Source organism: Lethenteron reissneri, chromosome 31 (genome assembly GCF_015708825.2).
Source record: "Lethenteron reissneri isolate LAM-NWPU_2019-01 chromosome 31, ASM1570882v1, whole genome shotgun sequence".
In the NCBI taxonomy this organism is placed as follows: domain Eukaryota; kingdom Metazoa; phylum Chordata; class Hyperoartia; order Petromyzontiformes; family Petromyzontidae; genus Lethenteron; species Lethenteron reissneri.
In genome coordinates, this window is record NC_083809.1 from 11,627,093 (window position 1) to 11,648,591 (window position 21,499).

The window sequence follows — 21,499 nt, forward strand, 5'->3', positions numbered from 1 at the left end:
GATTTTTCTCCGGGTCCTTTGGTCTTTCTCTACACATTTAGAATCAACGTCGCGCGTTCAAGAGTATTTTGCTGCAATACATTTCCACGTGGTGATGCTAAAGCCGCTTTGGTGAGCTCATCATTTGTGATAGCCAGGTCGCTTCTGGAAAAAAGAGCTATACGGCTCAGTGGGCCTTACCTGGTGGAATAAAACGTTTTGTTTCGTTTAATGTTGGTACGTGGGTCGTTTTTTTATTGAAAAATACCTTTAAAACGCGTTAGGCCATTATTTGTGAAAATTACCACTTTAACACGTAGCGTACACACTCAGCCAAAACACAAAGGAGGGTGGCATTGACTTGTTCTTCAAAAGTCAAGTCTTGAGCCATTTTTGTCGACGTCTTTCGGGGGTGACAAAAAAATTGGATCGTAACAACAACAAAATAACCACATTCCAGATAATCCTCATGACGAAAAGCTCAGGGCCCACGAGCTCAGAGGGGTTTACAGCCTCGTCGAGCGGCTATCGGCGGCGCTGGCAGTGGCAGCCTGCGGCGGCGGCTGCTGCTTGCACGCAAGGTCGTCCACCGCCGGTGGGTCACGGGCGCTTGCGAGCGCTCTTCAACGAATGTCTCTCGACTTGCGAAAAAAGGGCGGTTTGGATCTTGCTGCCGCCGCCGTCCTGCGTGGAGTTAATTGGGAGCAGGAGACTCGCAAAACACAACTCGGGTCGCACGCAGGAGTGTCAATTGTCGCTTTCACGGAATTCCGCGTGGTTTTTTCATCCTCCCAGTGTGTAGATGACTTTGTAATGTTTGAAAGTGGTGTCCAATAAAACAAAACCGCTACAAATACTTGTCACGATTTCTTTATTAAACGTCATAGATGACACGTCACTCTTCACCACGACCTTTTTTTCCCCGAGCGATTTTTTTTTACGTGCAATTTCCCAATTTCCTTGGATACATCGCACGGTGAGCCTCAACACGACGGAGCAATTCACTTTTTATTGATACATAACGCAAAATAAATTGTGGCATATTTGGCCAAAAACAACTTGTGCCGATGTGCCTTGGGTGTTTCGGTAAAGTCACGTAGATAGGTTCAAATTAATACAAATAAAATAAATAAAAACCACGACGTTTCGATCGCAACACAAGCGGTCGTCATCAGGCGGAGAGGAAAGGGGGGGGTAAGCCTCTAAATGCAACTGTTTATAAAGGTTTGCAAGTGGGCGTAGCCCAAGTGTCAGAACAGAGTGGGCGGGGCACAAGGGTCTAGGCCAGCAGTGGATGGAGCATCCTCTAGAGATGGAGTCTCGGCCATGACAGAGCAAAAGCTATAGAGATGGAGCCTAGCCCAGCAGTGGATAGCGCATGCAATAGGCATGATATACTAGAGGTAGTCTAGGCCAGCAGCGGATAGAGCAGGGCTCCTCACCTCAGCTCTCTCCCCAGCGGTTGCAGGCGGAATGAGTGGAGCAGGTTGTGCGAGGGGTAAACAACATCTGGTGAGCATCGGAGTGTTACAAAACGGAGAGATGGTGAACTCGAGGAAGTCTCGCCCAGCAGCGGATAGCGCATCCGAGTCTTTTTCGGGTCAAAAACGTAATGTGGAATTTTCCAATTTCTTTTAATGTGTAGATAGCATCCTAACCCCTAACACATCATAGGAATTCACTTTCTATTGAGAGTTAACTCACATATTTTTCAATACTTTTTAGCCAACACCGACGATTCTTTTTCAAAGTAAAAAAAAATTCCGCGAAAGAAAACCGTTACACTCCCCACGTGTTCTATTGGTGACATCGGTGCCGATTGGTCGTGTCCACGTGACGTCAGAGAACAGGTCGGGGAGGGGGGTTAGGGTGCATGGGAAAAGTTCGATAAATTCTACACCAAATTTTTCACGAACCAATTGAAACTTTTTAATGCCCACGAATCAAATTCTAGAGCGAGCAAACCAGGGTATCTGTTCACGCTCTCGTTCACCCACATTTGTGTTCGTAGGCTGCTGACGGCAGCCTCCAACTGTCCTCAATCTGCAATCAAATGTCCCCTGAAGTGACGACGAGCATGTCACCCGGCAACGATCATTTAAATAAAATTAATTTGTTTCAATTCCACAAAACCAAGTGGACGTTTCCACGGTGCAGTGGACCCGCAGCAACAAGTCACTGGAGTCAAGGGATGGACAGCAAGAGTCCCAGCCTGGCTGGGGCATGGAACCCGTCGTCGTCGTCCTCGTCATCACAACCGCTCCATCTAAACACGAGCTCCCACAGGGTCCCACTGGGGGATTCTGTGCACCTCGTTGGTATAGACACAAAGCACCCTGCAGGCCAGTTGGGATTCTGTTTGAATATCAACCGACGACGGAAATTTTCCCAAACATGATGCCAAAATGACGCGTTTAAAACCACAGGAGCCCAACACTAAAATCCAAACTAGACTGCCCTTCCCACGACAGGCAATGCACTTCGTCCACCCAGCGGTGCCCTCACGCCCGCGGCACTTCCCACGGACAGAGATTCGTTATCTTCACAATTTGTAACGGTGAACGTCTCTTGATGCCCGGGTGGGGCTGCTCATATCAAACGGCAGGAGTCCAAAAGGCAGGTGGGGGGGGGGGGTCACAAAACACTGGGCAAGTGGGTTCACCACAAGTGACGGGGCCCTTCACCGAAACACCAAGACTCAGAACACGAGGAGAGAGGCTGGAAATGATTTCATTGCGATGACGAAAAAAAAGGTAACCGCCGCAGTAATTCGTGACTCCGATTAAAATGAGAGTAACACATGAGAATAGGTTTTACCCTTTCTGGCAATAAAACAGGTGTGTGACGATGTTAAAACACCAAACACATAGACTTGTGGTGAACATGCAAACAAAAAGCATGCTCCGGTAGTATATGCAAACGGATTGGTCCACACCAGAGACAGCTTTCTGAAGAGCTTAGTCTCAAACAGTGTTAGATCAACTGGCAAGGGAGGTCCCATGAAGAGCAACCCAGTACTAGACGTTGTTGTCGCCCGATTAAAATTGCTTATGACCCAACCACAAGGTTCTAACCTAACGCCATCGAGATGTACAAAGTGGCAAGAGCAAGGGAGTCAGCCGCGGTTTCAACTGCAACGCTACAGAGTTGAGAACACATCACGTGACAGCTTATCAGTAATACTTAAAAACGTTTCATCTTTGCAATATTTGAAATGGTTGGATGAAAACCAAAATCTTACGTGTGTGCACATATATATTTTTTCATATTCTTAAAATAAACTGGTTAAATTGTAACGAAGTAAAGCTACATGTTCAGTGTGATGCAGTGCACTGTGACCGCCCAGAGGTCGCCATTAGGGTTCCATCTTCCGATGTCTAAAAATCCCTCCCCGGTTCTGCCTCAAACTCGACGTTTGTAAGACGAAGCACGACCCGTCTGAAGTTGGTGTCCGGAGACGAGATTCTAGAGAAACCGATTCGCCAGATTCGAGAATCAGATTCTGCAGATTTTAGAGAAACAGATTCTGTAGCTTCGGGAGCTAAACAAATTCTGCAGATTAGAGATATAAACACATTCTGCAGATTCGAGAGCTAAACAGATTCTGCAAATAAACAGATTGTGCCGAATAAAAAAAAAATCCTCAAGCGTCTGTTTAGTTTATGTTGACGGTGTGTATTACGTGTCTCACGAGTGTATTACGAGTGTATTACGTGTGTATCACGTGTGTATCACGTGTGTGTCACGAGTGTATTACGTGTGTCGCAACGACAACGCGATGTGACGGGGTCCGCGCATTGCCTGAATCATAATTTTTTCTTTTAAACGTCGAGTGAATATTTCGTGAAGAATGGAACTCGTGTGGCCATCCGGACGCTCCTCCTGAAGAAATGACCACAGCTCCTCTCTCTCCACCTCTTACCGCATCTGCAGCACGGACGCGGAGAGCGACGGGACCCCTAAGGGCGTGCACGAGTGAGAAACCGGGAGCCCCCTTTGAAATTCATGAAATGAGTGTGTGGACGTACGTGATCATTTCACGTTGAAAAGGAAATGCTGGGATCTTGTCCTTACACGTTTTGATACTATACTCTATAGAGTTCTGTACTATTTACAGTTCTATATTCACACAGACTCACACCAAAATATATTATTACTCCGTGACCTTTCAGAGTGAAATCGGCGCACCCACACCACCGCAGGATCGCACGCGCTGGCAACCATCACGCGCACTGCGGAGGTAGGTGTGGGGGGGGGGAGGGTGCCATGTCGCTGGGTGCGGGCGAGTTCGGGAGATGACCGCACAGTTGACCGCACGCCGATGGGGCACACGGCTCGGGCGAGCGGTGCCGGGCGGCGGGGCGCCCGACGGCCCCTAGCGAGGCTTGTAGGTGGCCATGTTGCGCGGCTCACTGCTCGGCACGCACCAGTCGTCGGCCTCGTGCGCCTCGTGGTAGTGGCGCCACGCCGACTTGTTGTAGACGGGCAGCCGCTCCACCGACTCGCTCGACAGCGCCTGCGCACGCACGCACAGACCGGCCGCACTCCGCTTCACCGCATCCATCGGACGAGGCACCCGCCGGGGTACGGATAGCGACCGCAGCGGGGCACCGCGAGGCGATGACCGCACGCGCTTTACAGAATCGGAATGATTATTTATACTGGAGGAATCCGACGAGCCGTAAAGCTCTTCCTCCACAGATGTCCAGCAGTTCATGGCCAGAGAAGCAAGTGGGTGGACAATGGACGCGTCTTTCCGTCGCACGGCGGCACTGCGGCCTCGGTGGGAGTGCATCTTTTTTCAGCGGCACTGCTTCAACACGATCAGCATCTTTTATTCAGACCGGAGGAGGAGGAGAAATCCGATGAGCTATGAAGCTCTTTTTCCCCGCGGATGTCCAGTCGGGACGGGTCAGCAAGTTACAACAGCAAGAAGTACAAAGAGACGACAGGGGTGCAAAGTAAGAAAAAAGGTAAGCAAGTCACTAAAGGCAAATAAATAACGTACAGAAGGACACATTTCATCAGCATGTACATTCCTGCTGATACGTCAACACCAAATGCAAGTTCGGGCAAGGCAGCAAAAGCAGCAACAACGACAGTCCCAGACCACATCAAGACGACACGCAGTCCCTCAATGAAATTGCACATTAAAATGTAACTATCGATACATGAACAAATGATTAAAGAAAGATCCCCCATATAGACTTTACAGACTTTTGGGGCAAGTGCTGTTAGCGAGCACCTATGAAGATGAACGCAAACAAGCAAATGATGGGCCGGTTTTGACATTAATTGTCTCATCAGCAGTCAGGCTTGCCTGAACAAATGTTGGTGTTAAAAGGCAAGGACCTTGTTCGACATGGGTGCTAGTTCAACACAAAACTACACAATACACAACTCAAAGAAATCATTTGTGTTGTTGTGGAGAATATTTAATTATAATTATGATTATTTGCTTTTACATTAACATCTATTCCTTCCGTTGATTTTTAGGTGACAGACCACAGAGTGTGGTTGTTAACATCTCGCCGTCGCGGCACCCCGAGCTCTTGGCCGGATCTCAAAAAACTCAACGCCGTAAAATGCTGCCAAGTCTCCACACGACGACGTCGCGTAGTCCCGGTAACGGCGGCTTCTTAGTGCATCGCAGCTCCCCCACCGATCTCAGAGCAGCCAGCTCACCTTCAGGTAGACGAGGGCGGAGGTGCCGTGCCCCTCCATGGAGTACAGATGAATGTCCCCCTGGAAGTAGCGAGCGTAGAGCCGGGAGAGAGGCAGCCCGTATCCAAAGCCAGCCTGAACGCCACGCACACACAAAAAAAGCCAGTGCCCTACAGCACGCTGGGGATCTGCGTTCCGTGAATATCTCTCGGCCCCGCTGCAGCACGGCGGAAGCTGCCACGGGTCACAATCACTGTAGGGGGGCCTGAATTAGCCTGGAATGTGTGTGCAAGTTTGTTCGTGCTTTGTAATTGGCCATGCTCGTGTGGCAGGAAACAAGGGGTCTCTGTACGGAAAGAAACTGAATGGAGACCGGTTACCCAGGATGCAATGAGTCGGCAAATGTTGGTGATTTTACTTTGAATGCAAATTAATTGTGCATTATATAAATGTTTGATGTGTTATGAGTTTCGTCTGTTACCTAGTATCCACTCATGAATAACTATGCACATACCAATGAAGTACTGGTCATCTTGAAACATCCTTAAAATATGTATTATTATTATCAGAGCCCAATGTAATCTCCAACTGTTGTTCACTCCATCTTTATAGCCTTTTTGTAAGTACTTCTGTATAAATGTTTAACTTCTTTCGCACTGTATGTAGCCAACCGTGATAATTGGAGGTACAGGGGAAGGACAACAAACTAAAGACAAAAGGCAGTTTTAAAGAAATTAGTTTTAAATCTCAAGGTTAAAGTGCATAGCTCCAGAGGCTTCCTAATATCGGAAGAGCTTTCCAGACGGCCACATAAGTGCCTCTGAAAGCGCGTGATGCAAGCGCGATGAAGAACTGCCATTGCCCCGAAACATCGCCGATCACACTTTATGATATTCTGTTTAGTGCAGCGCTCTTGATGAATGCACCAAGTCGCGCTTTGTCATTTGCGGCAACCGCCAGATCACGTGACCGGGCTGTGGCGCCCGCCGCTCGGCTTCCATACCAGGGGGGCAGCACGGGAGGTGTCCATGCGTGGTCGGGGCGCGGTGGAGTACATGTAGTTAAACAGCCGATCGATTTTTCGGAGGGGCACCCCGCCTCCCTTGTCGCTCATCTGTCAGGGCACACGGCACACGGCAACGGTGACGAAGCCAGGCCACTGGGGCGGTGACACCGTCAAAACATCTCCTCTCGTCACTTGGCATCGCCACGCGCCGTATAGCTTCGTGGCAGACGAGGACTCACGGCTGACGAGGCGGCTGCATTGCTGTGTACACACTGGGCCGCTCGCCAGCGTTCGGTTCAAGCCAAGGAGACACTGAATGTCAAAACCAGTGCAGAGTTGGGCTCGTGTTGAACCAACGCTGATGAAAAGTAAATCATAAGGCCCTGTGGCAAATGAGATGTGTAAACAAATGCCGTGATTTTTGACGTGAAAAGGTCAGATATGGGAAGTAGGAATTTTGTCTGGCCATTTTTTGTTTGCAACAAAAGATGTACATTTCATAGATGTAGTTGGCGAAACAAACACACGCGTGTGATTTGTAGTAAATAAAGAAACGTTGGTTTGATATCGAGACTGATGGTCGTAGGATTGTGCCTTTCTTGATTGGACATTGTACACAGCAATCACCGCCTCCGACTGGCAGTCGAACGCCCCAGGTCACTCTTGCAAATGAGATGATGCTGCTCCCTCAAGCTCTCACCGCCCGGTTAAACAAAGTACACCTGAAACTTTGTCTGAATTAGTTCTTAACCGGTACACAGGTAATGGTCATCTATCCTTAGTTCGGGGGCTGTTACGAGGCCGCACCTCCGATCAGCACGGTCGGCTACGTACGATGTGGAAGAAGTTCAACGTACATATACGTACGTATGAAGGCAGCGCATTCGCCCCCTGTTTCAGAGGTTCACCGTTCCAATCCGCCAGGCCACCGTGGTTAATGCTACGGGTGTATTAAGCATAAAATACTCGCAGTGTGCTTCACAGGGGACGTTAGAGATGCCGTGGCGTATTTTCAGGGAGGGAGGGAGGGAGAATGGCGTGATCTAAATTTGTCAAGTAAAAAAAAATATTTACAAATTACTTCATTTGGAAACCCTTAGCAACTATTGCGAAAACTTAGCAGGACCCAGCAGAAGGAGAGTCTTGAGACTCGGTGAGTCACACTGCACACTGCAGGAGCTGCAGTGTATAGCAGCAACATCCGGCGGTGTATTCTAATTTATTTATTCACGGCAAACGCGGGCGGGGTGGCATCAGGTGGCCTGCGTGGGCCTGTCAACCCAGGGCAATGGAGGTCATTCCACACCCCACAACTGCTATACGCCGGAGGGGCTGTAACATTTAACGGCAATCAGGTTCTGCCAACATTGCGAGCATTCGTGCCGCGAATCAATCGGAGTATTTACTGTATCGGTGCCGCTGCGGTGCAACTGTCAGCACAACCCAGAGGTCAGCAGTTCGATTCCATCTTCCGATGCGGCGGTGACGATTCCACAACCCACGATACTCGTGCCACTCAGCAGACTAAACGAGTCTTTAACCATCGATCGGCAGGTCGCGTATGGGTGGGGGGAGTGCGGGGATGTAGAGTTTGGGTACACCTCATCAAAAACGTCTGGTCAACGTGGAAGAGTAGACCAAAAACACCCTCTATAAGGGGTGTTCTAGAGCAGCGCTGGGCAACCGGCAGCCCGCGGGTGGCATGCGTCCCGTGGAGTCTCTCGCGGTGGCCGGGAGGCAGGGGCTCAGCAACCAAAACAACAGCGGCAAGAGCAGCCGCTTTTTGTCAAATTCGGTCCCACAACTCAATACTTCAAGATTTCCGCAACGCGATGCGAACGAGAGACTGCGGCCCTTTCGTAAATAATAACGTCAACAAGCGCGGCCCTTCCAGAGCCGCACGCAGCTTGCCGACCCCTGGGTCTAGGGCGACGCGCAGGGGTCACGATGAGCGTGCCGCCAAAGCTCCGCGGGCCGCTGAGACGAAGGAAGGCCGCACGTGCCGGCCCGCAGACTCGTCCGGGTTGCCCGCCGCCGCCGCTCGAAAGCCCCCCCCCCGCCCTCCCCAACGCCGTCCCGTTGCCTTGCACATTCGCCGCGGGGCCGCTCGGGGTTCGTAAAATCCGCTGTTGCCCTCGGATCGCCTCTCGGCCGAACAAGGCCAATTCGTGAAAACACCTCGACAGTCCCCAGAGAGCCTTGCAGAGGAGGTAATAATAACTGCGCGCCTCCAACGGGCTAGGAATAGAATGCGGCCCGAGGTGGGGCTCATCGACAATTTGTGGCTCTGAGCCAACGGTGGAAATTCCACAGTGCTATGGTGGGGGGGGAGAGGGGGGAGGCGGCGGCGGCAAGACTTAAGATGCATCGCAGGAGTTGTCGCGGCGAGTACCCGTATGGTGAGGTCCTCCTTGCCCAGCGCCACCAGCACCTCGATGGGGGGGTACACCAACGTTTCGGCCGGGTGGTGCTCCACCGTGGCACGCATCGCGTTCTGCCACGGCACGTAGAGCACGCACAGCACATGCGGGGCATATACAGGGCTTATACAAAAGACAAAGATCACCCGTATAGCCTGTAACAGACTGTTCGGGCAAGTGCTGTTAGCGAGTAGCACCTATGAAGGCCGGCACGGCACACGAGGGGGTGGGTGGCCAACACCACGCCCGGCCACCTTTGTCTCCCGAGTGACGACGTTTACACATCGCACCGGGTGCTCATTTGAGGCTGAGTGGACCTAGGGGAGATCCAGGACTGGTTGGAATATTCGCCACGATTATTGGTCGTGAGCAGGAACTGCACTCGGGTCGCTGGTTTCGTAGCGCAGCGCGTTAACCGCTACACCACCGCTCCCCAACGCATACCCAGAGCTTGTACTCGGCATCCGGCACACGGACTGCAGCCAGCTTAGGTTGTTGTCTTTCCCCCGCACCTCCCATTAGCAAGGTTGGCTACGTACGGTGCGAAAGAAGTTCAACATACATCCACAACACGAGCACGATACAGAACACACGGCGCACGCTGTAGACAACAGGAGACGAACGTGAGCCCAGGACAGTTCACGGGCACAGCCAACAGTGTCACTCCGGTTTCAAAGAAATCACCTGGACATTCCAAGACAGACAGAGTCGCAGCAGCAGACTTACCTTGAAAAGTTCAAACAGCATGTGGTACAGGTGGGAAGGCACATTCACCACGTAGATGGCTTGTTTGGGCGTCTGGGCTGGAAACACACGCACGCAGGCACGCACGTAGGCACGCACGCAGGCACGCACGCACGCAGGCACGCACCCAGGCACGCACGCAGGCACGCACGCACGCACGCAGTCGCGTCAACACCCTGCACGCAGCGCGCCATCCACCCAGCAGTTAACGCTCGAGGGTTGCACACGGATTAGCACCTCCGATTCGCACGGTCCGCTACGTACGGTGCGAAAGAAGTTCAGCGTGCATAGGTACGGACATGCACGCGGTTCGCCGATTTGAGGCAGGCCGCTACGATTTACAGTTGTTTTGCTATCGGTGGCATTTGTTGCGCAATGGTGTCAAGTGCACAACAATCCGAGCCAAGCGTGTTTCCAGTTAGCTTGGCGAATTGTGAAATACGTGAACCCAGACGCTTACAAGTTGGTGCCACACAAAAGTACGCGTCCGTCCAGCGCTCACCGAGCTGCATTGGCTTATGGGTCCTGAACGAATGCATTATTATGAGGCCGCACTCATTACACACGAGGCACTTGCCACAAAATGAACCACAATACCTTGCTGATCTCGTCCAGGAGCAGCGGCTTTTGGCTAAGCCATCGAACAAAGGATGGTCACCGCATCAGTGCGCTTTCAGATGCGCTTCTGCTGGCCGTCTGGAACGGCTCTTCCTTCCGATATTAGGAAGCCACTGGAGCTATGCAATTTTAAATCTCGATTGAAAACTCATTTCTTGAGGACTGCTTTTAATGTTTAGTTTGTTGTCCTTCCACTGCACCTCTGATTAGTGCGGTTGGCTATGTACGGTGGACGAGGGAGTTAACATCTCACCACCGTGGGTTCGATCCCTACCCTGACGCCTGCTGTATATTTTAAATCTACATGCTTCTCCTCGTGCTTTCGTGGATGTCTCTCCGGGTCCTCCCCAGCTTTTTCCCTCCACATTTAGAATCAACATCACGCGTCGAGAGTAGTTGGCTGCTGCTATAGATTTCCACACGATAAGCCACTTCGTAGAGCTCTAATTTGTAATAGCCAGGTCACTTAAAAAAAGTTATTTCGTTGATCAAATAAAATAAAAAATAGTGTAAACATTCCCGGAGGTGATGCGTGGCTGCAGGACATACCATTGCACTCGGTGATTTCCAGTTCAGGGGACGCCAAGTAATACTGGTCACAGAGCATCTTGGCATTCTCAAAGGCATCTGCAGAAGGTGATATTATTTGAAACGGTGACAGAATATTGAGAACAGTTGAGAATTAACTTCAGTTTGTTTGCCTACTTTCATCTCTTGTATCTCACTTGGTGCTGATAAATGTATTCGTGGGATTTACACGAAATGGCCAACCCTTAAAACCTGTTGTGGATACAAACCACAAATGACATCACATTACCCCTTGTCACTCTCCATCAGAGTCCTCCAAAGGTTACAGTTTGGCATTTCAACAAACACTCCACTGGGCAGTGATAGCAAGTGTTTGCGTAATGTGGGCACACTCACACACACCCACAAAAAGCAAAGATAAAGATCCCCTGTATAGTATTAACAGACTGTTGGGACAAGTGCTTTTAGTGAGCACGGCACACAAGGGGGTGGGTGGCCAACACCACGCCCGACCGCCTTTGTCTCCCTAGTGGCGATGCTTACACACCACACCAGGTACTCATTTGAGGCCGAGTTGACCTAGGGGAGGCCAAGGACCGATTCAGATAATCGTCACTGGTGTTGGTGGTTATGAGCAGGAATCGAACTCGGGTAGCTGGATTCGTAGCGGAGTGGCTGCACTACCCCTGACACACACTCACACAAAGACATAGATCCCTCGTATAACCTGTAGGCTGCTGGGGCGAGTGCTGTTAGCAAGCACCTACACTCCCACACACACTCACGCACTTATTCACTGACTCGCACACACAATTATTGACTGACTCTCGCACACACACTCACACACTCATTCACACACTCACACCGACTCACTCAAAGCACATCAGAGGATGGAAACACAACTGTGGCGGAGCGCGCCGAGGCCATGCAACACTTCTCGCATTTTTAAACCATCATAATCGATTGGGAATGAGAACAGATTTCAAATGCACTCTGCCCTGACATCATCAGTAACTGTTGCCATGAATGACGGTGTGTATTCGTCGCACATTCCACGGCATTGGTGGCTGCTGTTGAGTGCTCACCTTTGATGACGCCAACCACGTCGCAGTTCGGGTCGATGCTGCCGATGTGCTTGGGGTGAGCTGGGTTCACTCCCCCTCCAAACAGCAGCGCTGGAGAATAGTTAATAATCACCGCTTAGGCTCTATAGCAAATCACCATCATCATCATCTCTTAGAGTGCAGAGTTAATCATCACCAGTTAGAGTGCACGGTTAATCATCACCACCTCGGCTGTATTTGTCCATAACATGCATCTCCGCGGTCAATGGTTCCCAGCCAGGGATCTACATACTGCTGGTAGTACGAGAGGGTCATGGGAAGTGGTCCTCGGAACTCCCCATTGCACCACTACCACTCATTGCACAACTCTTTCGATCGTATTCACGACTCACCAACACAACTGGCTGTTGACCAAATTTGCCAATTTCTGGCAACGCTGAGAGTAACAAAACGAACGAGCGGGCTATACACCTCCCTCCCAACCGTCAGCCACCGTACGCCCTTCCGGGAGTGAATATTTTCATCCGAAATTGGTTCAACACAAGCAAACTCTGGAACCGTTTTGACATTCGGTGTCTCGCAAGCAGAGTCAGGCTGTTGTTTTTCTCAAGTACAGGGTGGCCAGCAAAACACTACCCGAGGGTTGACGATGACCGACCCCGGGGGTCAACGTCGGTTCTGAACGCGTGCCCCCAGATTACTTCTAGATTTGAAGCTTTCGTGACTGCAAGGATTCATATTCTTAGGTTTCTCCAACCATTATATAAACGGAGTGGTAGCTCCTGCAATCTCTCATTTACTTGATACAGCTGTCGTGGCTGTGACGGTTCCACCTGAAGACGGAAGCTTGTGTTTACTCCGAAACGTCGTGATTTTTATTTTATTTTACTTTTATTAATTTTAATGTTTTACCCCAGATTACATCGCGGCTGTAAACCAAGTCGCGTGCTGCCACTTCAAACTGAGCCACCATTCAGCCACTGAGTAAACTTTCATGAATATTGCGATGCTTTCTCGAGTCTTTTCTTTTTAACGTTTGAAGGAACGCCATCGCGTCGTTAAAGCCCCTTTGAGGCATTTATTGAGGAATAAGAATGTAACTGTTTGAGAAATGTGTTTCGAACGCCTACCTGGGCCGGACTAAAATAGATTTTATTTTCCAATGCTCTTGCCGGAACCACAGTGTTGTGAAAACTAAAAGCTTTTGTCTGCATGCCTTTACTGTTTTGCACTGTACTTGTGTAGTGCTGCTGTACATTTTCCATGCGACTTCTAGCCCAGGTCACCTTTAAAAAAGAGACTTTAGTATCAAGGCCCTCTCACCTGGCTATCCAGGGTATTTATTATTATTACTGATGGGTTCACAATGATGATGTCATCTTGCTCGATTTAAGACCAGAAGCAGGTAGATTGCTTCACCATTCTGGCAAATCGCCCGATGATGCTGGATGTAATTACCAGCGAAACGTTGTACTACTCAAATTTTAAATGTTGTGGATTTACTTTCCAACACACAGGTGGGCTGAAGTAGTAACTAACTGGCACATTGTTTACGTGACAAGTCCCTTACTAATTGGCTGTATCGGGTGGTGGAGGGTTACGACACATTCATACTTACGCGATATAACCCAAAAACCTTGATCATGAAGGATTACTACACTAGTTTACCCTGGAAAGCATCACTTGGGTCTAAAGACTCTTTTTCAGGAGGGTCCTGTTAAGTTTCCACAGTGGGAGGCGATGACTGACATGCTGTTCCCAGCTTAGTAGCTTGCGGGTAATTTTTTTAATTTGGCAAATCTGGACCGCGACGCCAGTACACAATGGCCGACTCTTCTCCGAGTGGCATCATGGGATCTTTAAAGTCCACTGTGAAGCAGGCGGCAGATCGTTTGTGGTTAACAGGCCCGCAGTATGAATCAGTGGCATCTTCCAGGATATCATCCCGAACCTCTCTCTGCAGCAAGCAGCGAATGCGCTCCCGCTGGGCCACGTCACCGCCCCAGGAATGAATTGGGCGCCAAGGTGGCGATAACTTCCTCGCCTGGTGTACGGGAGGTCGTGGGTTCGATCCCAACCCTAACGCGTGTATGTTTGAAGTTTGCATATTCTCCCCGTGATTGCGTGGATTTGTCTCCGGGTCCCTTAGGTTTTTCCCTCGACATTTAGAAACATGCATCTAAGAGTTATTTGGTTACTATAAATTTCCAAATGATAAGTCACTTTGTTGATCTATCATTTCTAGCCAAGTCGCTTCTGAAAAACAGTTATACAAGTCAGTGGGCCTTAGCTGGTAAAATATTAAATAGTTTGTATAATTAATAGTTAGAATGTGATTTTCCTAAACGATAGTAGTACTGCCAGCAGCAGCCAATCCATAAACTCTTACAGTGACGGGGCGGAGACCAACGTGATGATGGCATGACCTCCGATTAGTGCAGTTGGCTACGTACGGTACGAAAGAAGTTTAACACACAACATAAGGATAGGCTTTATCCTTTCTGGAAATAAGATGTTCAAACACCAAATAGATACCGATTGCAAGGCATCAAGTTGGCATTAACCACAGGTACTTGTGGCAAAACATTCAAACACGCTCTGATAATAGAAGCATTGTGTTTTAAACTGATTGACCTACACCGGAGACAGTCTTTGTTATGGCCTCGTCTCACCAGTGTCAGACCAGAGAACACAGAAAGCTGAATAGTTCAACGACAATGCAGATATCAAAGTATTAATTTCTCGGGTAGAGCAGTTATGGCAAAAAGGTCTCAAAGATAGAACTGCTCAACACGAGCTATTAATACTTTGATACTCACATTCCCTTTGTGCTGCTCGCCGATTGGTGTTCTCCGGATCCCGTAGATATACTTACAACATACATACAACAGCTCCAGCTACAAAGACAAAGATTCCCTTAAAGCCTGAACAGACTGTGGGAGCAAGTGCTGTTAGCGAGCACCTATAGAGGCCGGCACGGCACACGACGGGGGTGGGTGGTCCAGCACCACACTCGGCCACCTGTCTCCCTCGTGGCGATGTTGACACACCGCACCAGGTACTCATTTGAGGCCGAGGCGACCTAGGGGAGGCTCAGGACCGCTTCAGATAATCGTCACTGGTTTTGACCGCGAGCGGGTTCGTAGTGCAGTGCGCGACCCGCTTTTCCACCGCTCTAGCTACACACCACGCACGCACTATTTTTATTTTAAATTTTACCAAGCAAGGCAACTGAGCTAAGTACCTCTTTTTCAGAAGCGATTTGGCCACAAATGATAGTTGTTACTCTGCATCTATATCAGCCATACGAAAGATCGTGTGGAAATTTATCGCAGCCAAATACTCCAAAACGCATGTTCCTAAATGTGGAAGGAAAACCAGAGGACCCTGGCAAAAATCCACGCGACCACCGGAAGAAAATGCAAACTCCAAATATAACGCAGGCGTCAGGGTCAGGATCAAACCCACGACCTCCTGTATACCAGGCGAGGTAGTCAACATCTCCTAGCCACCGTGGTGATGAGGATCATGAGAGACGCAAACTCCAAACATACAGCAGGCGTCAGGGTCGGGATCAAACCCACGACCTCCTGTATACCAGGCGAGGTAGTTAACATCTCCTAGCCACCGTGGCGCCAACACACACAAGGCTGTGCCATGCTCTCAGACAGCGCTCACTGTGCTGGTTGATGAGCATGCGGATGGAGATACGGCTCATGTAGAAGCGGTCGAGGAAGTACTGAACGTTGGAGCTGGACACGGGATCCACGCCGTAGGCGTCCTTGTACTCAATCACGCCCTGGGCCATTGTGGGCACCACGTCGTTATGCCGGTTCCGGATCTTGATCAGCGTTTCCACAAAACTGGTGCGATCACAGGGGGAGAGAAACAACACGTGGTTATGATGTCCAGATGTGCAGCTGCACAGCACTCGGAAAAACAAACCACGAGCACGATGAAGCAATCAGAAAAGGCTGAATTACGATCGTTGCAGATCGCATTCCGTGCCGTCACGTATTGAGAGTTTACCGAAAAGCATCCCAAATGGGATACATTACAGATGTAATTAATAGTACACACTACAGTGCTCTTGCAACTGTACTGTAGACACTAGCACCTCTTAGAACATATGTGCTGGAAAGTCACACCCGGGGAAAGCCAACCCTACTCCTATTAGCCCAAGCAGCAAAGGGTGTTTAAACAAGAGCACACATTAAACGTAGCCATCTCAATGACGCCTGTGGTACTTGGTGTGATATTAAGCGTGACGCTTTTGGATGTAACAATAGTCGTGTTATATGATAATGCGGCGGTAGTTGCGTTCCTGAAGAACATCGCGTTCTGGAAAAACCGCGTTATAATAAATAATATATCATATAGAGTAAAGCACAGTCCGTGATAACGTGTGCGATGTGTACGCAGGCTGAACGAAGACTGAGGCGCGTGGGTAGCCTCTAGAAGCATCCAGCAGCATCCCAATGCCTTGTGCGATGCTACGCTGAGGCAGCCGTTGCAACCGCTTAATCAGTACTCGCGCTGTGACGTAGCTCTGTCCACTCGATCGCATAATATCCGATTCGCATCCGTGTTCTAAAAAAATGTGTTCCCTTATACAGTCACCGCGTTATATATCTAATTTGCGTCATTAAAACAAGAAGCGGCGTTATAGGAAGAACAGACTGTCATTTATATTTATGCAACCTCACCTCAAGGGTCTGTGCAGAAAGGATGGGTAAGTACACTGTATCGGGACAAACAGGGGGCCACTATAGGACAGGAAAACGGAAGGGTAACTGCCCTTGGACCTTAACAGGGCCCGGGGAAACCAGTGTGGATCCAGACGGTCCAGTGTTCTCACATACGTGTTGAGAGTTGTGTCTTCCTCAGGGTCCTTGCGTTCGTAGTCGAGCATGTCCAACAGGCTCTGGTTGTACCTGCAAGATAAAGCGGCGTTCCAATCGAACGCAAATCGAGCACACGGAGGGTCATCGACGGGCGAGCTGACCTCTAGCTCGGGATCAACATTTTAACATGGAAGAACGCACGGCTGACCTTGTCCCTAGCGCCGCAACAGAACGCTCCGCCTCCAATGATCTTCGTGAAGCATTCATCCGTGTGCGATAAGAGGCTGATGGCTCCGTGATTCTTATAAGTCAGTTTCATCATATTTTTATAAAAGCAGAATTTTGCGGGAGGGAGATAGATCGTTGCATGGAGATGGTATCTATGTATGTTGAACTTCTTTCGCACCGTATGTAGCCAAACGTGCCAATCGGACATGCGGGGGAAGGACAACAAACTCACAAAATGCAGGTCTAAACATTTTTTGTGTGAAAACTTTGGGAGGCTTTTATCCAGCAGTAGACGGATCAGTACACTGTATTTCATCAATAAATTATATTGTAACTTTTCCCATTTCATATTCACCTTTGCCACTGCAAAAACCATATGAATGCAGTGTTTTAAAAGCCGTCATATTTACATAAAATAAACGATATGTGTAACGCCAATGAATCAGTGACAATACGAATGCTTCCTCGACATGTACTATAAGCGGCAACGCCTGCTGCTTAAAATAGCCATCTTTTCCTATCGTACAAGTTACCAGTTCTCTCTCTCACACACAGCTGGCACACACACACATATGACACGTCGCCTGTCATCGCTTCGCACCGCACACAGATGAAACCCAAGACAACACTGTGCCCACTGTCCGACTCCACGATCTGCACGTCCCCTAACGCTGGCCGCACGATTTTCCAGCAATTACAACAAAAACGATCGCCCGATCGGCTGACCGCACGCATAATGAACTTGGCGTCGGTTTTCGCATCTCGGCGCAGTTGGTTTTCTCGGGTGCTGCGAGGGAGGATCGCGCAGTGTTGCGCCCATCTTAGGTTTCACACGGAGAGACCTTGGCCTGACCGTGACGCCCCGGGCACGGGGCAGATGCCACTCACCAGCTCTGAACGAGGCGTACAGGACGGCGTCTGCAGGAGTTTGTCTGGGAGCAAATTAATCTCCTTCATGATGTTGCAGAGTCGCACCGGGAGCTCATGGCGCAGGAACGTGAAAGACGTTTTCTCACACGCATTCTCCGAGCCTGTCAACACGCGGGGTGGACAACAACAGGCAAATTTAAAGTGTTGCTGTTGTTGTTTGGAACAAATTCAAGGTATCAGGAAAGAGAGTAATAGACCTAACAGAGAATGGGGCTTGACGACGACATCATAAGAGATTGGTGCCAGAAAGACGTGGCACTGCTTGAGCATCGTGGCACAAGACAGAGAGGAAAGTGGAAACAAATGACGACATGTGCAGTGTACACCTACGGGGGCAATCTGCCCATGGAGCGTGATGATGATGATGACCACGCACACACAAAACATGCGATTGCTTTCTTTACCTGTTACCCCCAGCTTTACCCCAATTGTGTTGCCGACGCGATGTCCCATGAAGAAGAATCCAAATTGTAAATCTCGCAGAGCTGTGCAAACCATCATGTTGGAGAATGGTCCGTGGAAGCAGGTGTTACAGAACTACTTCTGAGACCCCTTCCAGTGACATATTTTTCACACTAGGGCACAGCACGCTCCCACCTACCCTGCTATAGATTAATATTCATTGCTTGACAATCGTATGAACATATATTTATTATCCGAGCTGGAATTCAGCCAAATTAACTGCGTAACCAAATGTAACGTGAAGGTCTTTTGGTGCAGTCATTGGTGACGGGGCTGGAACCATAAACCCACTCGACTCAAGAAGCCGGTTTAATCAGTGGCCTTTGCCAGCTAGGCGCTAACCTCCGGGCGACTGGGCCAACTCACATATAACAACAATATATAAGCACACACACACAAGCGCGCGTGTTTTAAGTAAACAAAACTGCCCGCACACAGAGATATCTAAAATAAACATGCATGAGAAATGACATGACCGCAGCAACGAAGTGTTAATGTAACGCCAGACCAACAGTGCTGTCACAGCTCGTGGCAATTCAAACACGATCCTTGCTATTCGTGGTTAATGCGAAATCAGTCAAATGAGCCCAGCACATACAGAGATCACCACCTGAGTTGGCATCACTGTAGAAGTTCCAATTTCTTGATAATGGACAAAATCAGTGAATTCTGTGATAACCATTTGAAAAAGTTTGTTATCAAAAGCATCCTCTCTCTTAACCCAAATACATCGGTGCGATTAAAACGCTCTGCGACCTTCGGTGGTACAGGTATCCGTGTCTAGTCTGGCCAATGGATTAGGTTTCATGTAGGCAAACTGCGTAGGCCACATTTGACATCCTTTGTCTCATCAGCAGCCAGGCTTTGCTTCTTGAACCGATGCTGGCGAACTGACAGCGCTTTCCGATGCGCTCTTCTGTGGCCGTCTGGAACGCTCTTCCTTCCGATATTAGGAAGCCACTGGAGCTACGCACTTTCAAATAATCTAGACTGATTTCTTCAGAACTGCTTTTTGAGGTTTAGTTGTTGTCCTCTCCCCGCATATCCGATTCGCACGGTTGGTCAAGTACGGTGCAAAAGATGTTTAACATACATTCCACATGGCGGGCAACAGCAGGGAGCAAGCAGGGAGCTATGGGCAGAGGAACGAAGGGTAGCAGGGTGTCGAGTGCGTGGGGAAGTGATAGGTCGATCTGGCGGTAGCAAGCAACGTCCAGCACGGGTCCAGCACGGGCGCAGCGGGGTGCGGGGGTGCAGCACGTGCGCAGCACGGGTCCAGCACGGGCGCAGCACGGGCCCAGCACGGGCGCAGCACGGGCGCAGCACGGGCCCAGCACGGGCCCAGCACGGGCCCAGCACGGGCGCAGCACGGGCGCAGCACGGGCGCAGCACGGGCGCAGCACGGGCGCAGCACGGGCGCAGCACGGGCGCAGCACGGGCGCAGCACGGGCGCAGCACGGGCGCAGCACGGGCGCAGCACGGGCCGCAGCACGGGCGCAGCACGGGCGCAGCACGGGCGCAGCACGGGCGCAGCACGGGCGCAGCACGGGCGCAGCACGGGCGCAGCACGGGCGCAGCACGGGCGCAGCACGGGCGCAGCACGGGCGCAGCACGGGCGCAGCACGGGCGCAGCACGGGCGCAGCACGGGCGCAGCACGGGCGCAGCACGGGCGCAGCACGGGCGCAGCACGGGCGCAGCACGGGCGCAGCACGGGCGCAGCACGGGCGCAGCACGGGCGCAGCACGGGCAGCAGTCCAGCACGGGCGCAGCGGGGTGCGGGGGTGCAGCACGTGCGCAGCACGGGTCCAGCACGGGCGCAGCACGGGTCCAGCACGCGTGCAGCACGGGTGGGGTGCACAGCGGGGAGGGAGGCCGCTCTCACCGAAGTCCATGAACTGCTTCATGGAGAGTGGCGAGGGCGAGAAGCGGGAGTAGTGCTCGATGTGGCGCGGGATGCTGCCCGCGCCACTCTGCAGCAGCGCGCGAACCAACCTCATGGTGCGCGGAGAAGGAGGGGGACACAGAGACAGAGGGGGACACCGGGGGGAGACGGAGACAGAGGGAGACACAGGGGGGGGAGACAGAGGGAGACACGGGGGGGAGAGGGATACCGGGAGGAGACGGAGACAGAGGAAGACACCGGGAGGAGACTTGGAAGGGCTGGGGGAGCAGGCGGGATACAAGGGTCTAGAAGACGGAAAGACGCCGAGATACCGGGAGATTCCAGGCAGAGACGGGGGGGGGGGGAGGGGAGACACGGAGAGACACGGGGATCCTGCGGGAGACACGGGGAGAGAGCGAGAGACACGGGGAGAGAGCGAGAGACACGGGGAGCTCGAGGGGCCGACGAGACGGGGAGCGCCGCGGTGACGCCGCCGATCCTGCGGGGTCCCAGGCCCGCACTGCGCGGCACCGCCGGGGGAGGTCACGTGAGCCGGGGGAGGTCACGTGAGGCGGGAGACGTCATCAGCGCGCGACCCGCGGTGGTTGTAGTTGGTGTGGTGGTTGTTGTTGTAGTGGTTGGAGTTGGTGTGGTGGTTGTTGTTGGTGCGGTGATTGTTGTTGTGGTGGTTGGAGTTGGTGTGGTGGTTGTTGTTGTGGTGGTTGGAGTTGGTGTGGTGGTTGTTGTTGGTGCGGTGATTGTTGTTGTGGTGGTTGGAGTTGGTGTGGTGGTTGTTGTTGTAGTGGTTGGAGTTGGTGTGGTGGTTGTTGTTGCTGCGGTGATTGTTGTTGTGGTGGTTGGAGTTGGTGTGGTGGTTGTTGTTGTGGTGGTTGGAGTTGGTGTGGTGGTTGGAGTTGGTGTGGTGATTGTTGTTGTGGTGGTTGGAGTTGGTGTGGTGGTTATTGGTGCGGTGATTGTTGTGATTCTTGTGGTTGTTGTAGTTGGTGTGGTGATTGTTGTGGTGGTTGGAGTTGGAGCGGTGATTGTTGTGGTGGTTGTTGTAGTTTGTGGTTATTGTGGTGGTTGTTGTGGAGGTGATTGTTGTTGTAGTGCATGACTCGCTGATGAG

At 50.9% G+C, this 21,499-nt stretch overlaps 1 protein-coding gene across 1 annotated transcript; it reads right to left on the reverse strand.

Annotated features, from left to right (window-relative positions):
* Positions 1–833: 833 nt before the first annotated feature.
* Positions 834–21,216, reverse strand: LOC133349804 (pyruvate dehydrogenase (acetyl-transferring) kinase isozyme 2, mitochondrial-like). The gene is given in 12 exon segments (XM_061563575.1): positions 834–4,495; positions 5,665–5,778; positions 6,647–6,757; positions 9,042–9,143; positions 9,796–9,872; positions 10,981–11,058; positions 12,045–12,134; positions 15,702–15,886; positions 16,886–16,957; positions 17,984–18,003; positions 18,005–18,126; positions 20,371–21,216. Coding segments are annotated over 12 exon segments (1,227 nt in total). The 5' UTR covers positions 20,486–21,216; the 3' UTR covers positions 834–4,354.
* Between the last annotated feature and the right edge of the window lie 283 nt (positions 21,217–21,499).